This window comes from Ischnura elegans, chromosome 12, assembly GCF_921293095.1.
Source record: "Ischnura elegans chromosome 12, ioIscEleg1.1, whole genome shotgun sequence".
NCBI lineage: Eukaryota > Metazoa > Arthropoda > Insecta > Odonata > Coenagrionidae > Ischnura > Ischnura elegans.
The window spans coordinates 92,542,258-92,560,216 of NC_060257.1; the positions used below are offsets into that span (position 1 = coordinate 92,542,258).

General features: G+C 37.4%; 1 protein-coding gene across 8 annotated transcripts in view; it reads left to right on the top strand.

Moving 5' to 3' along the window:
• Positions 1-17,959, top strand: part of LOC124169667 (piezo-type mechanosensitive ion channel component) — a 301,915-nt gene that overhangs the window by 226,438 nt on the left and 57,518 nt on the right. For all 8 annotated transcript variants that reach the window (XM_046548327.1, XM_046548320.1, XM_046548321.1 and 5 more), the window contains 5 exons: positions 5,760-5,926; positions 7,962-8,222; positions 9,772-9,970; positions 13,839-14,047; positions 16,989-17,077. In XM_046548327.1, the coding sequence (XP_046404283.1) occupies positions 5,760-5,926; positions 7,962-8,222; positions 9,772-9,970; positions 13,839-14,047; positions 16,989-17,077 (925 nt within the window). The remainder of the gene's footprint in view (positions 1-5,759; positions 5,927-7,961; positions 8,223-9,771; positions 9,971-13,838; positions 14,048-16,988; positions 17,078-17,959) is intronic.

Here is a 17,959-nt window from a genome sequence, read left to right on the forward strand (position 1 = left end):
GTTCCAGAGGGCCTACAAGGCATGGAAAACACGTTGGCAAAGGCGTATAGACGCGGGAGGAGACTATTTTGAAGTGTATTAAGTTTTATTATATGTTTGATCATTAGATCTATTTTTTTGAAAAAAGGCTCATTACTTTTGGAACAAACCCTGTATGCCCGGGCTCTTGGCTGAATGCATCAATACACCAACATTCAAAAAATTATTTTCACCACTTCTCATTTTATGCTCAAAGTTCTCATTCTATGCATTCAAATAAAATTGAGATGATAAAAAATCAGTTGGCTTTGACGATGACAAGTCTATCTAAATAAAGTCACCCAACAAAAACAGATACCTTAGGAAAAGTGCAACCGAAAATAGCTGATGTAATGCAACAACAATGAATGTGGGGAATTTGTTCAAAGAAAAACGTTGATTTTTTAAAATGTATTTGTTATATACCTTTTTATTTACACATGCATAGAGTGAAATAGAAGAAAAAATGTTCGTTTAATATGCTTTGTGCAATTCTAGTATTCAAGGTATTCCAATATGCGAGCAATGATTTAATATTTGAATTCAATATTCGAGTTCGAGAAATCTGTTATTACCCGTCTCTAAATTTAATAAATTGTTTTATTCTCAAAAGAAGACGTTTAGCTGCCACCATAGAAAAATAAAATTCTGCAGTGTAGCTACTCTCAATTTTTAAAAAATTGATTAGTGAAAAGTTTACTTATCATATTAGAGTAATTGATTTTGGTACGACTGGGTTAAAATTAATATGATTCATGTTCTACCGCACCCTGAATCAACGGTATCTTATTGAGCCATTCCATGCCAACTCAGAGTGGAGTTCATTCTTGACCTTTCGGATTTGTATGCAAATTTGTGAATGGCATACATATTTGCATCTTCAAGTATAAAAATGGAAGTGGTTTGCGAAAATCAGAAAAAGTCTTGAATAACATGTACATATTAACAAAATTATTGTTTTTTTGTGAACAAATCTTTGATGCCAGCTGTATGTATTTCTAATGAATAAGCCAAAAGAGAGCATGGGAGAGTATTGTAAATGATTCAATATTTCTTTAGAACTCAGTGGTTGCCTCTTCATTGAAATTTTGCCTCAGAAAAAGTGTGCCTAGATTATGAGGTAACAGTTTAAATGTATGCAGATTCAATTTTTTCCAGAAATTATCAGCCTTGAATCATGTTATTCCTAATATCTCTGCTCCCAGTTATCACAAAACCATGACTTTTAGCTCATTGTGAAGCCATATATTTGCTTGTTACAGTTAATATATTAAATTAAATGGATTTTTGCCATTCCCTTTTAATGTCAATGTATTAGTTTAAAAAAATTTGATTAGCTTTTCTGAAAAATCCTTTTCATAATTGGCCATAAATATAATTTAAATTAAAAATATCCATCAGATTTTAGAAATTAATTAATGTAGGTAAAAATGCGTCATCAAAAATCATATTTTACGTGATAATCGTTTGCTAATCAATGAAAGGGAAATTTTATGTTTTTTTTAATAGTTAATTTTTTGCTCACCTGGAAATATAGTTGTTGGCTAGTTTCCATCTTAACCCTTTGCAATTCAGTAACATTTATAGACATTTCAAAATATGCATTGAGAGTATGGCTGTCAACAACATATTTACTCTGTCCTCTCTTACATTTTGATTCTCAAAACCCATGTATAAGTCTCATTGTCTTCATTGTAAATGCTTCACCATGGATATGATATGTATGTAGAAACATGAGTTTTGTTTGGGACCTAATTATGCTACGCATTTATTTTCTAAATTGTAGTGGAGGGAAATTGTAAGAAGCAATAATTGTATATAGGACCAATTTAGGAATGTATATGAAGTAATAATTATGTGCCAAATTTTTTAAACAAATGTTATAAACATAAATATGTTTGTTTTTTGTACGTACATACATAAGCTTCAGAATAGATGTTGGAACAATTTAAGAATGAGACATAAGCAGTTGAGGTGTATTACGACAATCTGTTTTTCTATGTATTTATATTTATGTCATTGTATATTTCTTGATTATTATCATTAATTGTCGCTTGCTGGTCATGTGACAAATTGAAATTAAAGTTAAGCGACTAGTGTACCATATGCACCCTAAATTACCAATTTTTTCTGAATGTAAGTAATCATTGGTTTAAACTATATCTGAGTAGTATGTATCGTTTGAGAATTGCTTTGCGTGCAGTAGATGGTAAATTTCCAATGTTATGGTGAAGTTTGATTGGGTTTCTATTAAGGGGAAATTAATGATGGCAACATTCTATTCTGTCACTACCCTCAGAGTGAATTATTCTCTGTAACATCAGTACGTGAGCAAGCGCGCTTTCACCTGGCAAGTGCACAATCAAATGCCATCAAAAGTATTTGCTGGAAAATTCTGCAGTCTTTTCCATTCTATTTTTGGTCTAGAAAAAGAGTAGCTTTTCAATTTCCCAAAAATGTGAATGAATTAGCATGGCTGATCAGTTTTTATCAATATCATTCCAATGCTTTGCATTGCATTGCATGATTATTTTGTTGTGGTTTTATGCATGAGATATTTTTATGAATCCATTTTTATAATCTCTGATTTCATCCAAGCTATGTGTAACCAAAGTTTTAATATATTAGAGCTATTTTTTCTATTTGTTTTAATATTGTGAAATTTTATTTAACTGTCATTGTTACAGTTATGAAGGGCACTCTTTGAAAGCACGGGCTGCAATTGTGAACTTAGTCTATTGCAAATGTATTTTAGGTATACTGAGATAGTAAAAGACAGGTGAATCAATAGATATTTAATCAGGGATTGCACACCTATTAATTCTGATGCAAGATAAATCCTACTTATCTCTGTCCACTTTTCCAATATGCAGACTTCTGATGTTATTGCTGTATTTTATTTACTGCTTTTTTAATGTGTTTAACTTTGACATTTTCACTTCTCTGTTGTCAGTACTGATTTCATTGCATTGCAGTACTGTATCATTGCATATCTTGTGAACGTCTTGTTTTGTTGAAAGATTTGATACCCTCCTTGCACAGTTGATGTGTTAACTCCTGTTAAGGTGTTCAAATACTTGAGATTCTTCATTGAGACAAAGTTTTCTACATCCAAGAGTTGTTAGAAAATTTCAAACTGGGTATTTTAAATTTTGGTCCCCATGGAAAATCTTTACTATTCTATTTGAGCGGAGTATAGTCATCTTTTCTTGTGCATAATATGTACTGTTGGTATCTCCTGTTTTCTACTGGTTGTATGCCCAGGATAAACATTCTCATTTAAACTTGATTGTTTCAGGCGTAACTTTGTGTAAATCCATTGTAAACAATTAAACAGTTATGGTACTTTTTCGCTCAATTTATTCAAGACGACCGGTTTCGTCGCAGAGGCGACATCTTCAGGTACAGAAATCGTTATTTTTATAGTTATTTTGTTGTTTATTTGGTTGCTATTACGCGTTGGTAGGGGAGGGTCCCCTATCCTCCCCTACCAATTGCGTTGGGTTTGGAGCGTTACCCAACCCTCCCCTACCAATGCGTAATAGCAACCAAATAAACAACAAAATAACTATAAAAATAACGATTTCTGTACCTGAAGATGTCGCCTCTGCGACGAAACCGGTCATCTTAAATAAATTGAGCGAAAAAGTACCATACATTTTTATTGTTTATTCTCATTTTAATTTCCGTAGTAAATACAGGGTGTTTGAGGAGGGATCTGCAAATACTTGAGGAGGTGGGAGGGAAGACAGTTTTCTGCATTTTTTGTCCTATAAACATGGGGTCTCAACTCCTTTGTTACTGAGCTACAGCAAGGCAAACATTTTTTTGTACATACTGCAGTCTTTGGGTCTAATTAAACAAGAACTTTGAGGAAGTATCAATAATACGATTACCAATCTCACTCATTTTGTAGTTATTATTTCAGACAATTATAATCGCACATTTTCATCCAGACTAATTATTTAATGTCCGTGAAAATCTGGAGTATTAAGTAAAATATCCAAAAGGCTGGATCCCCAAGAAAAATCGTTTTCATGATAAGTGCAAAGCGCATCTAAAAGAAATATTTGCATGTCCATAGCTCAGTAATTAAGGAGGTGCAACCACATATTTCGGGATAAAAAATTCTTAAACTACCTGAAGTATTTCAGATTCCTCCTGAAACACCCATTGTTGCCCATATGAATAAACCAACAAGAGAAAAATCATGACGAATCAAGCAATTCAATCGCTGCAGTAGCCTCTGAACCAATTTTATGGTGGCGATATGTCTCTGCAATTTATGCACAGATTAATAGTTAAAATGATATCACAGCAATAACCAATTATTCCAAAATTGATCTTATTTTGGCTGCATTTTTCTGTATTAAAATAAATTGTGAGTCATTTCTGGGCTGATTTTTGGATTGTTTCATTCCTGGTAAAAATTGATCCCAGAGGAGCAAGTTAGACATTGCAACCTCATCAGAAGGCACAATTATAGTCTAGTGGTGTTTACTTGTAAGAAGTGAGGTTGTTCCATCTAAGCTGTAAATAATTTAAGAACAATATCATTGACAATTCAGTGAATGCCTGAAATATTCACACTTAACTTATTGCAAGTCAAACAATTTTTTCCATTGTCAGTTTTGTTATTTAATTTTTATTGAAGGATAGATTTTGTGTTGGTTGATTATGAGAGGCTCTTAATTTTCATGAGTTGTGGTAATATAGAGTTAGGTTTAACGATTTGTCACCGTAAAAGTTAATTATTGCCTAAATTGAAAGTTTTGACATATGTAGTCCGTAACACATTGTAGTCATAGCTACATTTATGGGCATAAACATCATCGAACTGAACTGAACCCTTTACCCCTATTCATGAAAATGCAGTGCCTCTATTGATCATCAATTATTATGTTACTGGCTATGTACATGCCTGCCTATTGTCTTAATATCTTTTTCTTTTGGAGAACATGTCTTTGAAGCTGGAGAATGAAATTTTTATGCTTACCTAACCATTTCTCTTGCACTGTAATTTCTTCTCCTGGATTGTATTATGTGGCTCAACTAATAATTGTATCCTTGTAATTGATTTTCGACCTAGAACCTGATATGGGGCAATAAATTGTGAATATGTATGAGCCCTAGATTAGTCATTGTTCATAGAAGCTTAAAGTTGTTTCTTTTACCATAACTTATCTGCTTCTATTCCTTATACTAACATTTATCCTTGCCTTAATTGCATTATCATATTAGTTTATGGTATGTAGATGAAAAATATTTGTTTGTGATCTTGTTTTTTTATGTATTTGTGATTTTAACTATGAATAAATGTATGTACATTAAAATTGGTTTTGGGTGTAGAAAATCCTGTACATAATATGTATGCATGTTTGAAAGCTGTTGGAATCAGTCTCATGTTCAATAATATATGAATTTTAACTGAAATGAGCTATTGTTTTTACATTTTATTACAACTTTTTCATCTTGACTAATGTTGCCATTTGAATTGTGATCAAGTTGATGTTAATGGAATTTATTTGTGCTTTTGCATATCAACTCATAGCAGATCATCTTATTCACTACATCATGAATTTTAAGCTTAAAATTTCCAAATTATGATGTGTTAACTTCTCACTAATTTCTAAGAACTTGTGATTTACGAATCATTATGAACTGGAAACCTTGATTTTTAGTACCTCGTTCAAATAATTAATGGGTCATAATGCTACAACCTAGTTTTCCTCTTTCCTCAGCTATTCGCTCTGGCGATTACTTTATGTTTGAGGAATATGATGATGACGAGGAGATGGAGCTGAAGGAAAGTAAGCGCTCTGTCGAGGAAGAGGACGACGAGGACGAAGAGGGAGAGACGGCGGATGGGGAGTCAAAAACACGGCGTAGGCGATTTACCCTCAGCAAGGTTAGAGATGATTTTCTTTCAAATTTGCATTATTACAGCATTTTACGGTCAAATCGACAACTTCTTGGTTCATTTTGGCATCTTAAGATTGATTAATCAACTGGAATCGTGTATAATAATTGATTCTGTGCTCCCTTTCTGTTCATCTTTCTTAATATATAGCTTTTCATGATGGCTCTCATCAGAATTATTACCATTTTTCTCTATGTAAGTATGAAGTTCATGGTTGCGCTGCCACCTTGAACCATAATAATCAAAATTTTGGTTGCAAAGCAAGTTTACTTAAAGATAATTGCAATTTATTCAACAGACTGTAACTGATAACCTTTTTTATGTTGTATTTTGATGAGTGCTTCCTATTATTTGATGCATGGTTCCCTTTTATTCATTCAGAATTTTATGCCAATTACATAGGTATCAGCCAAAAAGGATGAAAAAGTTTTCACTTAGATCCTTCTGCTTTTTACGTTTCACACTTTCAAAATCCTTCGGTCATAATCATAATGATAAAAATTTATGTACCAGTTTAGGCTCTCAACTAAAGATGTGCTATTTTTTGTGTTCACTGGATAAAGTCTTAATAAAACCCATAATGAGGTATCTTAAACTACTTTTTCATCTTTCGACTATATTTTCAAAAAGAATAGTTTTATTTTTCATTCAGTAAACACTATAAGGGGCAGCTTTTTTTTAAATGGAAAAAGTAAAAAGTTATACCTGGCAAAACATACATTTTCTTGAGAAAACACTCGTGGGAATTGTTTTTATGCACAGTGATTTTCTCTAATACAGCTTGAGGTCTAAAATACTCCACTCAAAAAATTGTGATTTTGCAACCAAATTTGTGGGAAAACATATCTTTATGACTGGGAAATTTTAATATTTCTACCTTTGATTAATTTACCCAATGGAGAAGTTCCTGTAATTTTTCGGTGCTAGATATACTTCTCGATAAAAATGGTGGTGTTCTACAGATTTTCATAACATAGCCAGGCTAGCAAAATGAAGATTAAAACAGTACTCTATTCACAATAAACTGCTAGAGAATGTATTCGAAATATGTGAGGAGGCAGCTGTGGGTAGGTTGTCGCATTTCCTGTGGTCAAGTGTCAATGAGCAGGAGGTGGTGGGGAGCATAACGGAACCCCTTTTGACACTAACTTTACTCTCCAATATCTTAGAAACAGAAAAAAATGGGGGCAATCGTAAGGGTTGTGAAATTACTAGTTTATCCTAGAGAGACTTATTATGTTTAAAATTACATTTTTTTAGCTTTGCGTATTTTAGACCCCCTTTATTATTTTAGACCGGCCCCTTGCGTTAACAACATTGTATGTCAGAAAGAATTTTGCACATGTGTTTTCTAATCAAAATGAAAATTTTGGCAGGTGGAACTTATTACTTTTCTGATTCTTGATAAAAAGCTGTACCCTAGTGAACACCCAAAATATATTTTTGCCTTTTGAAATATGGCCTATTTGCTGTAATATGATAGATTTAATTTAACTTTTTGTGATGGCTCATATGCAAGTTAATGCATTAATTTCTCTGCCATGATTATTCTTTGTTTATTGACTGCTTTCATGGTACATCTTCAACTATCATATTTTTATTTGCACTTAAATTACAGCTTTATACAAATGTAGATTTGAATGCAATTTTACCTGAATAGTTTCACAGCCAACACCATTTGAAAGTATATCTCAGACTCTCTCTGAAATTTTTCCGTAATAAACCTTATCGTGGTGGTTTTTATCGTGTAGTTGCATTTACTATGTATTTGAAAGTATTGTAATTAATGGGGCATATTTCAAATTTTAAACAGTCAGACCTATTGTTTTTTAATACGTTCATTGGCTTTTAGTTATTTCAGTGCCTTGGGAAAAGTGAATGCCTATTAATTACAAAATTATTAACAGTAATGGAGTGATGTACGTAAAAATCAGAAGGAACTTTAAATAAGAACATGGTTTCTAAAAAGAAGGTGGTTTTGTGTTTTTGGCTCGTTCATCATGAGCGTGATGTGCTCTTTCAGTTGCTCAGCTCTGCGATGAAGACTGACGTGGGCCAGGCGGCCGATATGGCGCTGATGTCGCATCAAGAGTACACGGCCGATGGGGAGGAAGTGTTGCATCGTGAGGACGGAGTGGGCGAGGAACCAACGGATGACGCTGCTGCTGCCTCGAGTCGGCGCAAGTCCTCTTTGGGCGTGACGTCCGACGGAACGGGATTGGCGAGACAAAAGTCACATCCAGGCCTGCGGTCTCGCCGAAGCAGTAGCCTCTCTGCTGACCATGTGAGTCCATCTACGTCTACATACTGCGCCGCAGGCCGCTTGAAAAGGCATGTGACAGGGGGGTGTTAGGATGCCAGCCGTCTACATATAAAGAGCAAATGCTCAAACAAGATTACGTCTAGCATTTATTGAAGTCCTTTATGGTTTTGGGGAAAAACGAATTCCCACATCTATCTGTTCGGCAAAATATCTCTCTTAATTTATCGCTTCTGTTGGATCTGGAAAAATAGTGGGGAAATATGGTAATTTATCTATTCTCAAGTTTTCAAGCAATCTTAGCCTTTTGTGCACCCTCCGAGTCTCTAGCGGATCCCAGCCTAATTCGCTTAACATCTGGGTAATGCTGTCTGTACACCATAGCAGTGTTTGACAAAGCGCACAGCTTTCATAGTGATTGTCCATTGTTTGAACATCTCTCTCTTTACTTGTGTCTTTGAGCGTGGCACCTGATGGACTGGGATTGGATGAGATATTTCACGTTGTGCGTTCCACACTGACAACTTATAATCAATCATTAATTTGACACTGTTATATCATTAGCAATATAGTCGATATGATCAGTAATAAATTTTAATTTTGGAATGTACAAAGTGAATTTTATTTTCCTCTATCGAGGTTCTGCAAAGTTAAGCTGAAAACTTTAAAAAGAGCAGGATTGGAGACACAGAGGTCACATCTGGGTGCTCCAAACATGGCTCACTGCCCCATGTATTTTGAGTGGGAAAATGTGCAGCCATAACATTTCCTCACTTTAAAATTGGCTATCCATTACAGAAATCTTCTAAAATTAATCAAGAGTTTTTTTCTGCCACTTTTCATCATCATTTTGAGACATATCTTGTCATCAAGTAAAGAAAGTAAGTTTAATGAAGGGAATTTTAATGGTAATATTCATAATCCTTGTATATCATTGCATCAAAATGCAATAATCCTTGTGTTTTTGTGCCCGATTTTATTTTTTATGGAGATTGTGTAAAACATGGAAGAAGGGTGAAACTCATGCACAGATAATCCACAATGTGGATTTTATATGAGCATGGATAATCAGGAGTGTACGTGTTTGGCATTACTTTTTCTCCTATACACTCAACCCATTTATCAGAATTGTAATAATTTTTCTCTCAGTGGATGAGTGGGTCAGAACAATAGGAGAAGAGTAACATCAAGCATTAATTTTTTGCAGAATGAAAGTTTCATTGGTAACACTCCAAATACCGAAAGTGACCATATTTTCTGATTGATTATTCAGTTTTGACTTTTGAATCTAAAGTATTCCTTTTAGCTTCCTTTAATTTTGACTCAATAATTCTTACCCGGTAAAACAAACAAGAAAAAATGGAGTTTCCTCATGATAATCCTTAACTTATGAACAAACTCTCTCATAACAATACTTTTTCTTTAGAGATTTTACTGGATATGTTTTTGATTGGCTGAATTTCTCTTCATAGGCTTACCCAGTAATGCACCTACACATTCTAGTGCATTAGTCTTTCTTAAACACTGACTAAACGGTGAACCATTCATGTATTAAATTTGTTTTGTCTTTTAGAACTTACAGCAGCCGTCTTCAAGCGTGAGTGTGCGATCAAGTTTCCAGTCTGGTCGAATCCCTCCATTGAGTGAGGAGGAAGAGCCTCAAGTTGGCAGCTCTTCATCGACCAGTACTCCGACTCACGGCAAAGCTCAGAGTGCAATAATGCATCCAGCAGGGAAGGATGAACCTCCTGGTGGTGGAAGAGATAAACCAGGTGATATTTTAAATTACAAATGAATACAATTATTAACCCAATATCATATGCAAAATAAATTACAATAGCATGGAATTCATGGAAGATCTTGGTCCTTCCTCATGAAATTCATGATGATTTTTTCGAAACAAACTTCTTCTTGACTGGGAATCAAACTGCAGTCCTTTGGCTTTTGGGGCCACCGTGATGTAGACCTTATTCCCGTTCCTTGGTTCCCAGGGTAATTTTGTGATGTTCATGGCACTAGGTGCTGGGCCCTTGTGATCTGTCAAGGATGGCAATTCAAGGGAATATGGGTTTCCAAGAGGCTACGTTGTACTAGTAGTGAAAAAAACTCTCATGTGAATTGCCATGGGAAATAAGGAGCATGGATACCTAAGTGGTCTGTGCAGTGGCCAGAAAAGCTAAAGGTCTTTGGTTCTATTCCCGGTCCAGGAGAAATTTTTCTCACGGCAATTATTGTGGACATGGGGTACATGCTGTAACAAAAATGACAAGCTCCCAATGTCTAAATAAAAATACACCCACGCACTGATTTTGACTAGTGGCATTCCATATGAACGCTGCTTGTACTTTGGGACCGCTGTTGGGGTTGAGAATTCTCCAGTTCTGCATCAGCGCTCTCGAAAATTCTGTGATACCCATCAATAACTTGTCCCATGTACCTTTCATTTCAGTCAAAACTTTATTCCGCGGCAAGATTTTTGATAAATGCATGTACAATGGCTAATTCAAAATTTTTTAAATGAACAGTTCTCGTCTAGAGGGATTGTTAATTCATCAGTGAACCTTTTGACCAAATTCTATGTCTGTTTACGAGTTTATTTCTAGTGCCCAGTAGTGTTTATTGGTCCTTGTCCTCTTATCTTGAGTATGATAAACTTAAGTGTTTTGCCCTGACGATAATTTGGAATGGGTGAAGGTAAAGCTCAGCCCATGTTAAGCAACAGGAATGTGACTTAGTTAGTACTTGGGTAGCACATTCCTCTTTTGCTCGTTTTCCTCCTTAGTACGACGATTTCTCTCGGTCCCAGTACCATCTGAACAAAATAGAGGTGAAACTATTTGGTCACTACGTTTTAAATAGTGGCACTTTCCTGGGTAGTACACCCATGTCTCGTATAGCGAAATTTCGATTAGCGCAATTTCGATATAGCGCAAATTCGTTCCTCGGGGAAACATTGCAACGCAGTGTAGCCTAATCTAAAATCTTAAACGCTCTCGTGATAAAACGTGAACTTGCGCTAAGTACACACGAAATTTCTATCATTTTACGCATATTAATATTATTGCTTGCCTCAAATTTTCTTTTTTGTTTATATATTAATCGAAATCCATTGCTGTGCAATGGCCAAAAGTATTACTCGTCATTGGGTCCAGATAGCCGGCCTACTGAAGTAATTTATCTCGTCTCCTTAACAGAATGAGTTATTAGATAATTAATTAAGCGTGGGGCTAGTGGAAATGAGTTTTTTTTAAGCAATACTGGTTGAGACGTAATTTTTGCCGTCGTAGGTTATCGGGCGATTGACTTCCAGGTAGAGGGTCTACGCTAAAGCCTTCAAGGTCATCGGTATTCACGGGGGAGAAATGGAGCAGTGGCCGAGTTGCGCATGAATAGTATCAACATATAAGAGGGTCCGCTATAGAGTCTCAAACACAATAGCTTCCTTTCCTCCCCGCAGTCGTAGGCCCTCTGCGTCTCAAGAATACAGTTCAGCAGTAGAAGGTCATTTCGATAGAGCCATGCAGAGTAAAAACCAAGAGAAAATGGCAAAAAATAGGAATGCGGATAGAAAAATCAAGAATTTATCAAGAAAAACCATAAACCTAGAAGAGAAATTGATATAGGTCAATTGCTTTGAAAATGGAGAGCGTCAAAGCGATATTGCGCGGAAGTTTAAACTCACGATGCCTTTTTCTGAATAAAGACGAAGTTAAAACATCAGTGACCTCAGCCGCACCAACTTCAACCAAGCGGTCTACACATACGGAAAGTTCATAGAGAATTAGTACAAAAAGACGAGAGTGGTAATCGCTCCGAGACATTTAGTGAAAGATCCGGTTGGTTCCAGAATTTAAACGGCAAGCTGGTATTTTCAATGCGGCGATATCAGGTGAATCTGCAAGTGTCGATAGCGCAGTCACCACAACATTTTCTTATGAACTCCAAGCTGTGATTGAAAGTGGCTCCTTTCCCCCTCAACTAGTTTTTAGTGTTGACGAGACGATATTCTTTTGGAAAAGAATGCATTCTCGTTCATTCATTTTCAGGGAAGGAAAACCTGGGTCAGGTTTCAAGGCATTTAAAGACTGTTTCACGTAGCTGCTAAAGACTCGGAGGACTTCAAATTAAAATGATTTATCATTCATAAACTCTGCTAGCTATGAAATGGCATTCAAAGTAGCATTTACCTGTCATTTCACTGAGCGACAAAAGGGCCTGGGTGACACAACAGTTGTTTTTCGACTGGTTTGAAAAATCGTCAACTGCCGGCAATGCATTACGAACCCCTGAGATAGCAAATGTTAGCCCACCCGCACGACATGACGGAATTTCAAAAGCATGTAAGAATTTTTTTTAACGTGAATAAAAGTCTTCAAATGTGTGCATACTATCTTTAAAGATGTTTTAAACTATAAACATTTATATAAATAATGTTTTCTAAGGCTATTTATGGGAATATATATGTTATAGAGGAAATTCAATCCCGAAGACCTATGCTACCAGGAACGCATCCCTATCTTCCCAATGTTAAAACGCTCTTGTATGATGCAAATTCGTATAGCGCAAAGCCCCAAGGAACATATCCCTTGCGCTATACGAGACATGGGTGTATGCTAAATTACTTGCCATGACTCACCTCGCAAGTCGTTTCCTCGTATTTTTTCAGATGTTTAAACTTTAGAATTTATAAGTTATTTTATTATTATCAGCCGTATACCTTCTTGCTTTCATCCCACACTTCACTTTCTACAGATGTGATGCATCTAAATGCATTTCTCAATGCGAGGGGTATGCGTGTCACTGCTTGACAAGTGTTGTTGGAGCCGACGATGCTTTGGATCTCCACGCAAAGCTTAATACAAAAATATTGATCTCAGCACAAGAAATAGAAAGTACGCTACTTTAGACATTTTTTTCAAGTAAATTTAAACTGTAAAATTTAAAAATGTGCTTGTAATAATATTTAAGTGCGCTACATATTTATCATCATATCAATATCGATATATCAATCAATGTAACAATTTATAGGGTTTCGTTCCAAGAACGTAAGGCGGTTGCCGTAATTAATGGTAAATAAAGTTTTGCCAATATTTATGATCCTTTTATGATGTGGAAAGGAGGACAGGAAAATACGAGGGATGTTCAATATATTCGTGTGGAGAAGAATGGAAAAGTTGAACGGGACGGAGAGGAGGAGGATGAAGGACAAAATGCTAGGCTAGGAGAGGAAGCCCCTAGATGAGACAAAAGGTTAGGATGAGGGAGCAGGAGCGGGTAGGGGAGACAGTTTTAGTTGGAGGAATGTTAGATGTGTAATCAAGAGAGGGGAAGAAAGAGAATAGGAATTTGAAAAGCGTGAGCCATTTGATGAATTGAAGAGTGAAGTCCAAGTCCAGAGTGATCAGCAAAACACTTCATGTCAATATACCTTGACCGGTGGAATACTTAAATAATTATTAATAATATTAGGGTACCCCCTCGTTCAGGGAATTCATGTGCATTTTTCATTTAATGGGGGTGTTATTTGGGTGCTGAGAAAAACCTAACTGTTCCTATCTCTAGCTGTTGGCAAGGTTCAAGCTTTGACTCTATGATTAGATGAGTGGTGGCCATTCATTGATGAATGCTCTTGCTTAACAGATCCTGATGACGGTGATGATGGTGGTGGGGATGCAGAGGCGGATGCAGATGCAAAGGGGGCCCTTGGCCGCAGGATTTGGACCTTCATGAAGTTCTTCTGGGCCCTCATTGAGAGTCTAATGGTCAGTGCCACACAGTGGTTGAATCGCTTCTCGAGGGACTACCGCTACATCGCACGCTGCCTCGGCAGGGAGAAAAAACTCCTCAAGGTATGTTTGGGATTCAGTGGACTTCAATATGATTGTGGATGGAATTTTTCAATTTTTTGGCTTCACTAGAATAGCTAGGTGCTATTTAAAAGTAATTTATTTTAAGCTCTGCCAAGGTTAACATATTCAATTAGCCTTCTAAGTTGCGAACTTATCTGAGGACAGTAGTAACAAAATATTTTTCCATATATTTTATGCATTTAATTGTCCTGCCTAGTGTGGGATTCTGTTTATCGCTAGAATCCTGATACCGTATAAGCTTGTGTAAGAGGCGCACACGTGTAAGAGGCGCACCCCTATTTTGAGGATCGAAGCTATAAAGAAAAAAAATTTTGCGACATTTTTTTTATCCTATCGTGCGGTGTTGCAGACGTATGCCTGGAATTTCGACAGTTATCGAAATGTCCTCTTTCAGTACTATTTGAAAGAGGAAATTTTGATAACTGCGGTGGCATAAGAGAGAGTAGAAAGAGTTCCGATCCTCTATTTGCATACGCCATCGCTCTACGTTGCTTGTCCTACTCACAAACAATTTTGTTTAAAAGCTCTCGCAGGAGTATTGCAATAGAATTGCAGCCGTGGAAAATTTTAAGGCAAAACACGACAGGCAAATGGCATGAGCTTTCCCAAGAGATTGAACAACAATCGGGGCAATCTCAGCGCCATAGGATAATAACCACGTCGTAGATTTAAGGCCGCTTGCACACGCACCGATTTTGGACGGCCGGTAAAATATCGGCCGTCGTTCCAATAGTTCCAATATTCCAATAGTGAACAATGGGAGAGCATTGGAGCTTGCACACGTACCGACCACACGCCGGCACCGGCAACATGCCGGTTAGCTGCCGGCTATTGTCACTGTGGATCGCCGACGCCGGCTCAAAAACTTAGCAACGTATCGTTTGACCGGTAAAAATCCGGCGTGTGTGCAAGCATCGCTTCGCCGGTAAAATATCGGCCAATATTTTACCGGCCGTCCAAAATCGGTGTGTGTACAAGGGGCCTAACGGAACTACACTCGGCTCTCCATCAGCTAATGCCTCTGCCGTTTTTTTCCTTTCCGAGACTCCACAGGAAAATATCAAGTTACAGGGGAACAATGGAAACGTGTTTCATCCCTACCCCATTCCACCAACTGACCTTTTTCGGTCTACCAGGTTCAATTCCCCGAGTTTCTGGAAGTAAAATGCTACGTGAGTCACCTTCTGAGCTCGAAGATATCTCGATATCTTTCAGCAATTGTATGACATGCACGAGGTTCTAAAAAGAATTAGACCTAACGCGACGTATATCTTACAGCATTTAAGTTTTTTGAGCTCTAATTGATTGACACAAAGATTTATAGCTGAAATAAGGCTACTAATATTCAACATAGTCCAAACAGCACAATTTCGGAAGAAACAATCGTAGCATAAGCGCATTCAAACAAGACGAGACGGACTGGAAACTCAGGCAACGCAAACTGCGTATATCACATTGCTGCGCCTTCGCCCCTTCGCTTTAAAGGCAACGACGTCACATGCAAGATCGGACGTGTTCTTCCCTTGCTCCTTCGCTCGTAGCTTTAAATACGGAGGGGAGGGAGCCCTCTTCCCCTCGACCTCTCCTTCAGCGCTCTTCACTTATAAGCATTATTTATCTGATTTATATCTGATTTCTTCTATCCACCATTAAGTCCAACAATGAGCACACTCGTTCGAATTTTTTCAACCGCAGGTTGTGTCGCCAATATTACTATATGCAGTATAAATGCCGTGGGATGCCCACTCGTGGCAATAAATTTAGCGCGCGCTCCGGAGCGCATCACCCCGCGCGATCTTTTCAATGTTCACCTCTGGGGTTCCGACGTGACGGCGCGATGCTTGCAAGAAATTCAAACAGGAGCATTTTAAAAATACGTCACTAAGGGAGAAACTCCCCTGCCTGCTGCTTGATTTTGACCCAGGGTTTCAGATGACTTACTCAGGCTGAAAACCAAGGCCACTCAGTTCCCCTTGAACTTGCAACCGGTGAAGGGGAGGGGGGGAAGATAAGAAGTTTGTGTAAGAGGTGCACCCCCATTTTTGGCTGCAATATCTGGGAAAAAAGGTGCGCCTCTTACACGCGCTTATACGGTATAAATAGGTCTCCAAATTTTTTTTTAATAGTCAATGAGATTTTTTGCTTATGTATATTAGAAGGTTAGAAACCTTGAATTTTCGGCTATTTTTCAAAGGATTCACCCTTGTGTTTGATGACTTTCTTCATCCTTGTGACAAACTTTTGCATTCCATCCAGAGGCGCACCTCCATTTTCGGCTGCAATATCTGGGAAAAAAGGTGCGCCTCTTACACGTGCTTATACGGTAATTATTCATGAATGTAATTTGCTGAGAAAGGCCCAAATCTTAAAAAAATGAGTAGTTTGTAAGAGCTCGGCCAAAAGAAATGGGTTAGGGGAAGATACCATTAGGGAAAAAGTTGGCATTTCCATTTTAAGTGTTAAATTGACCTCATGCATTGAATACGCTGAATGCAGCTCAACTTTAGGCCATCTCACGTCAGTCAGTCAGAGAGACTCTAACTTCCTCGCGTCATGTCAGCATCCTCACCTTTCTCCCTGCGACTCCTCATGGTAATGCCCCATATCTAGCAGCGTGCTCTCCACTGCACCTCCGGAATGCTAATGACCCCCCTGTGAACAGCTGCATCTTCCATGCGCACCTTCCAAAGGCAGCAAACTGTCAACAGACCCATACTTTGGCCAACTCAACCGCGGAACAAATTTGTGAGGAGAGGACAAACCCAAGGGGACAGATGAGAGTCTGGGTTGTGTTGCGTACAAGTTCAATTTAATTTTGAACTTGCAGGATTTAAGCCCTTTGAGAGGCAAACTATAAATTATTGCAGGAGATTGATGTTCCCAATGTGTATTTCTAATGTCATTTTGTCTAATTTCTCAGGAAAAATCTGGTTTTCGTGAGGGGATGAGAACTGGATCAGCGATGATTTGGGAGCCTCGGCCAATTGTTGTAGCATCCTGGAAAACTAGGTAAGATCGCCTAAAGTGTGACTCTTGCTATATAAAAGTGAATGTCAATGCTATATTATTATATTTGGAATGGAGAATCTCTCTAATACATAATAAGTGAAATGAGGTGCTTTATGATTGTGTTCATAATGAATGCGTACACATGATGGTGAGGTAGTGGATGGCTCACATTCAAATGCATTCACTTTGGGAGTGTATTGGGTGTTTCCCTCTCACTTGGAAGACACTTATGTACTTGGCTTGGAGGAGAGAAGGGAAAAGAAGTGGGGGAATAAATATGTTCTTGGTCTTTGAAAAATTGGAGAAGGGTGGGGTTTGAAAGGAAACAATCTGGAGTTCTCATCCAATCCATAATTTTCAGTTGTGCCCTTGACTTGAAGCACACTTGACAATGATGTGAAAGTGTTGAAAGGCATCACGTGGTTTAGTGAAATTTTTCAGTCGAACCTGCAAAGTCTCTTTCATTTATGACAGAAATGTTCCTCGGCATCTCATCTGAAACTACCAATTTTTTAACGTAACTTTAGCTAAACTTCCTAAAAATTGGAGGATTCTGGCTTTAAATTTGATTCAAAAGATGAAACTAGGAAAAGATACATGCAATTAGAACCAGGCATATCACATCGAATTATAGCTAGACCTCATTGGTCTTGCTGTTGAATTTTGTTATGCCTTATCAAAGGCCTGTGCCAATGTGGTGTGTTGCCATGTTGACGTTAACCTAGGTTTAACAACTTGAAGATACTCAGCTGCTCGGGCATCTCTGCCAAATTTGTGAATTTAACAAATATGATCTGTAATTGGCCTGCCAAGTCTCTTAACACGTTGCGTACCGGGGTACTTAAATTCCTAGGAACGCAGATTCTGGAAATATGTGCCTAT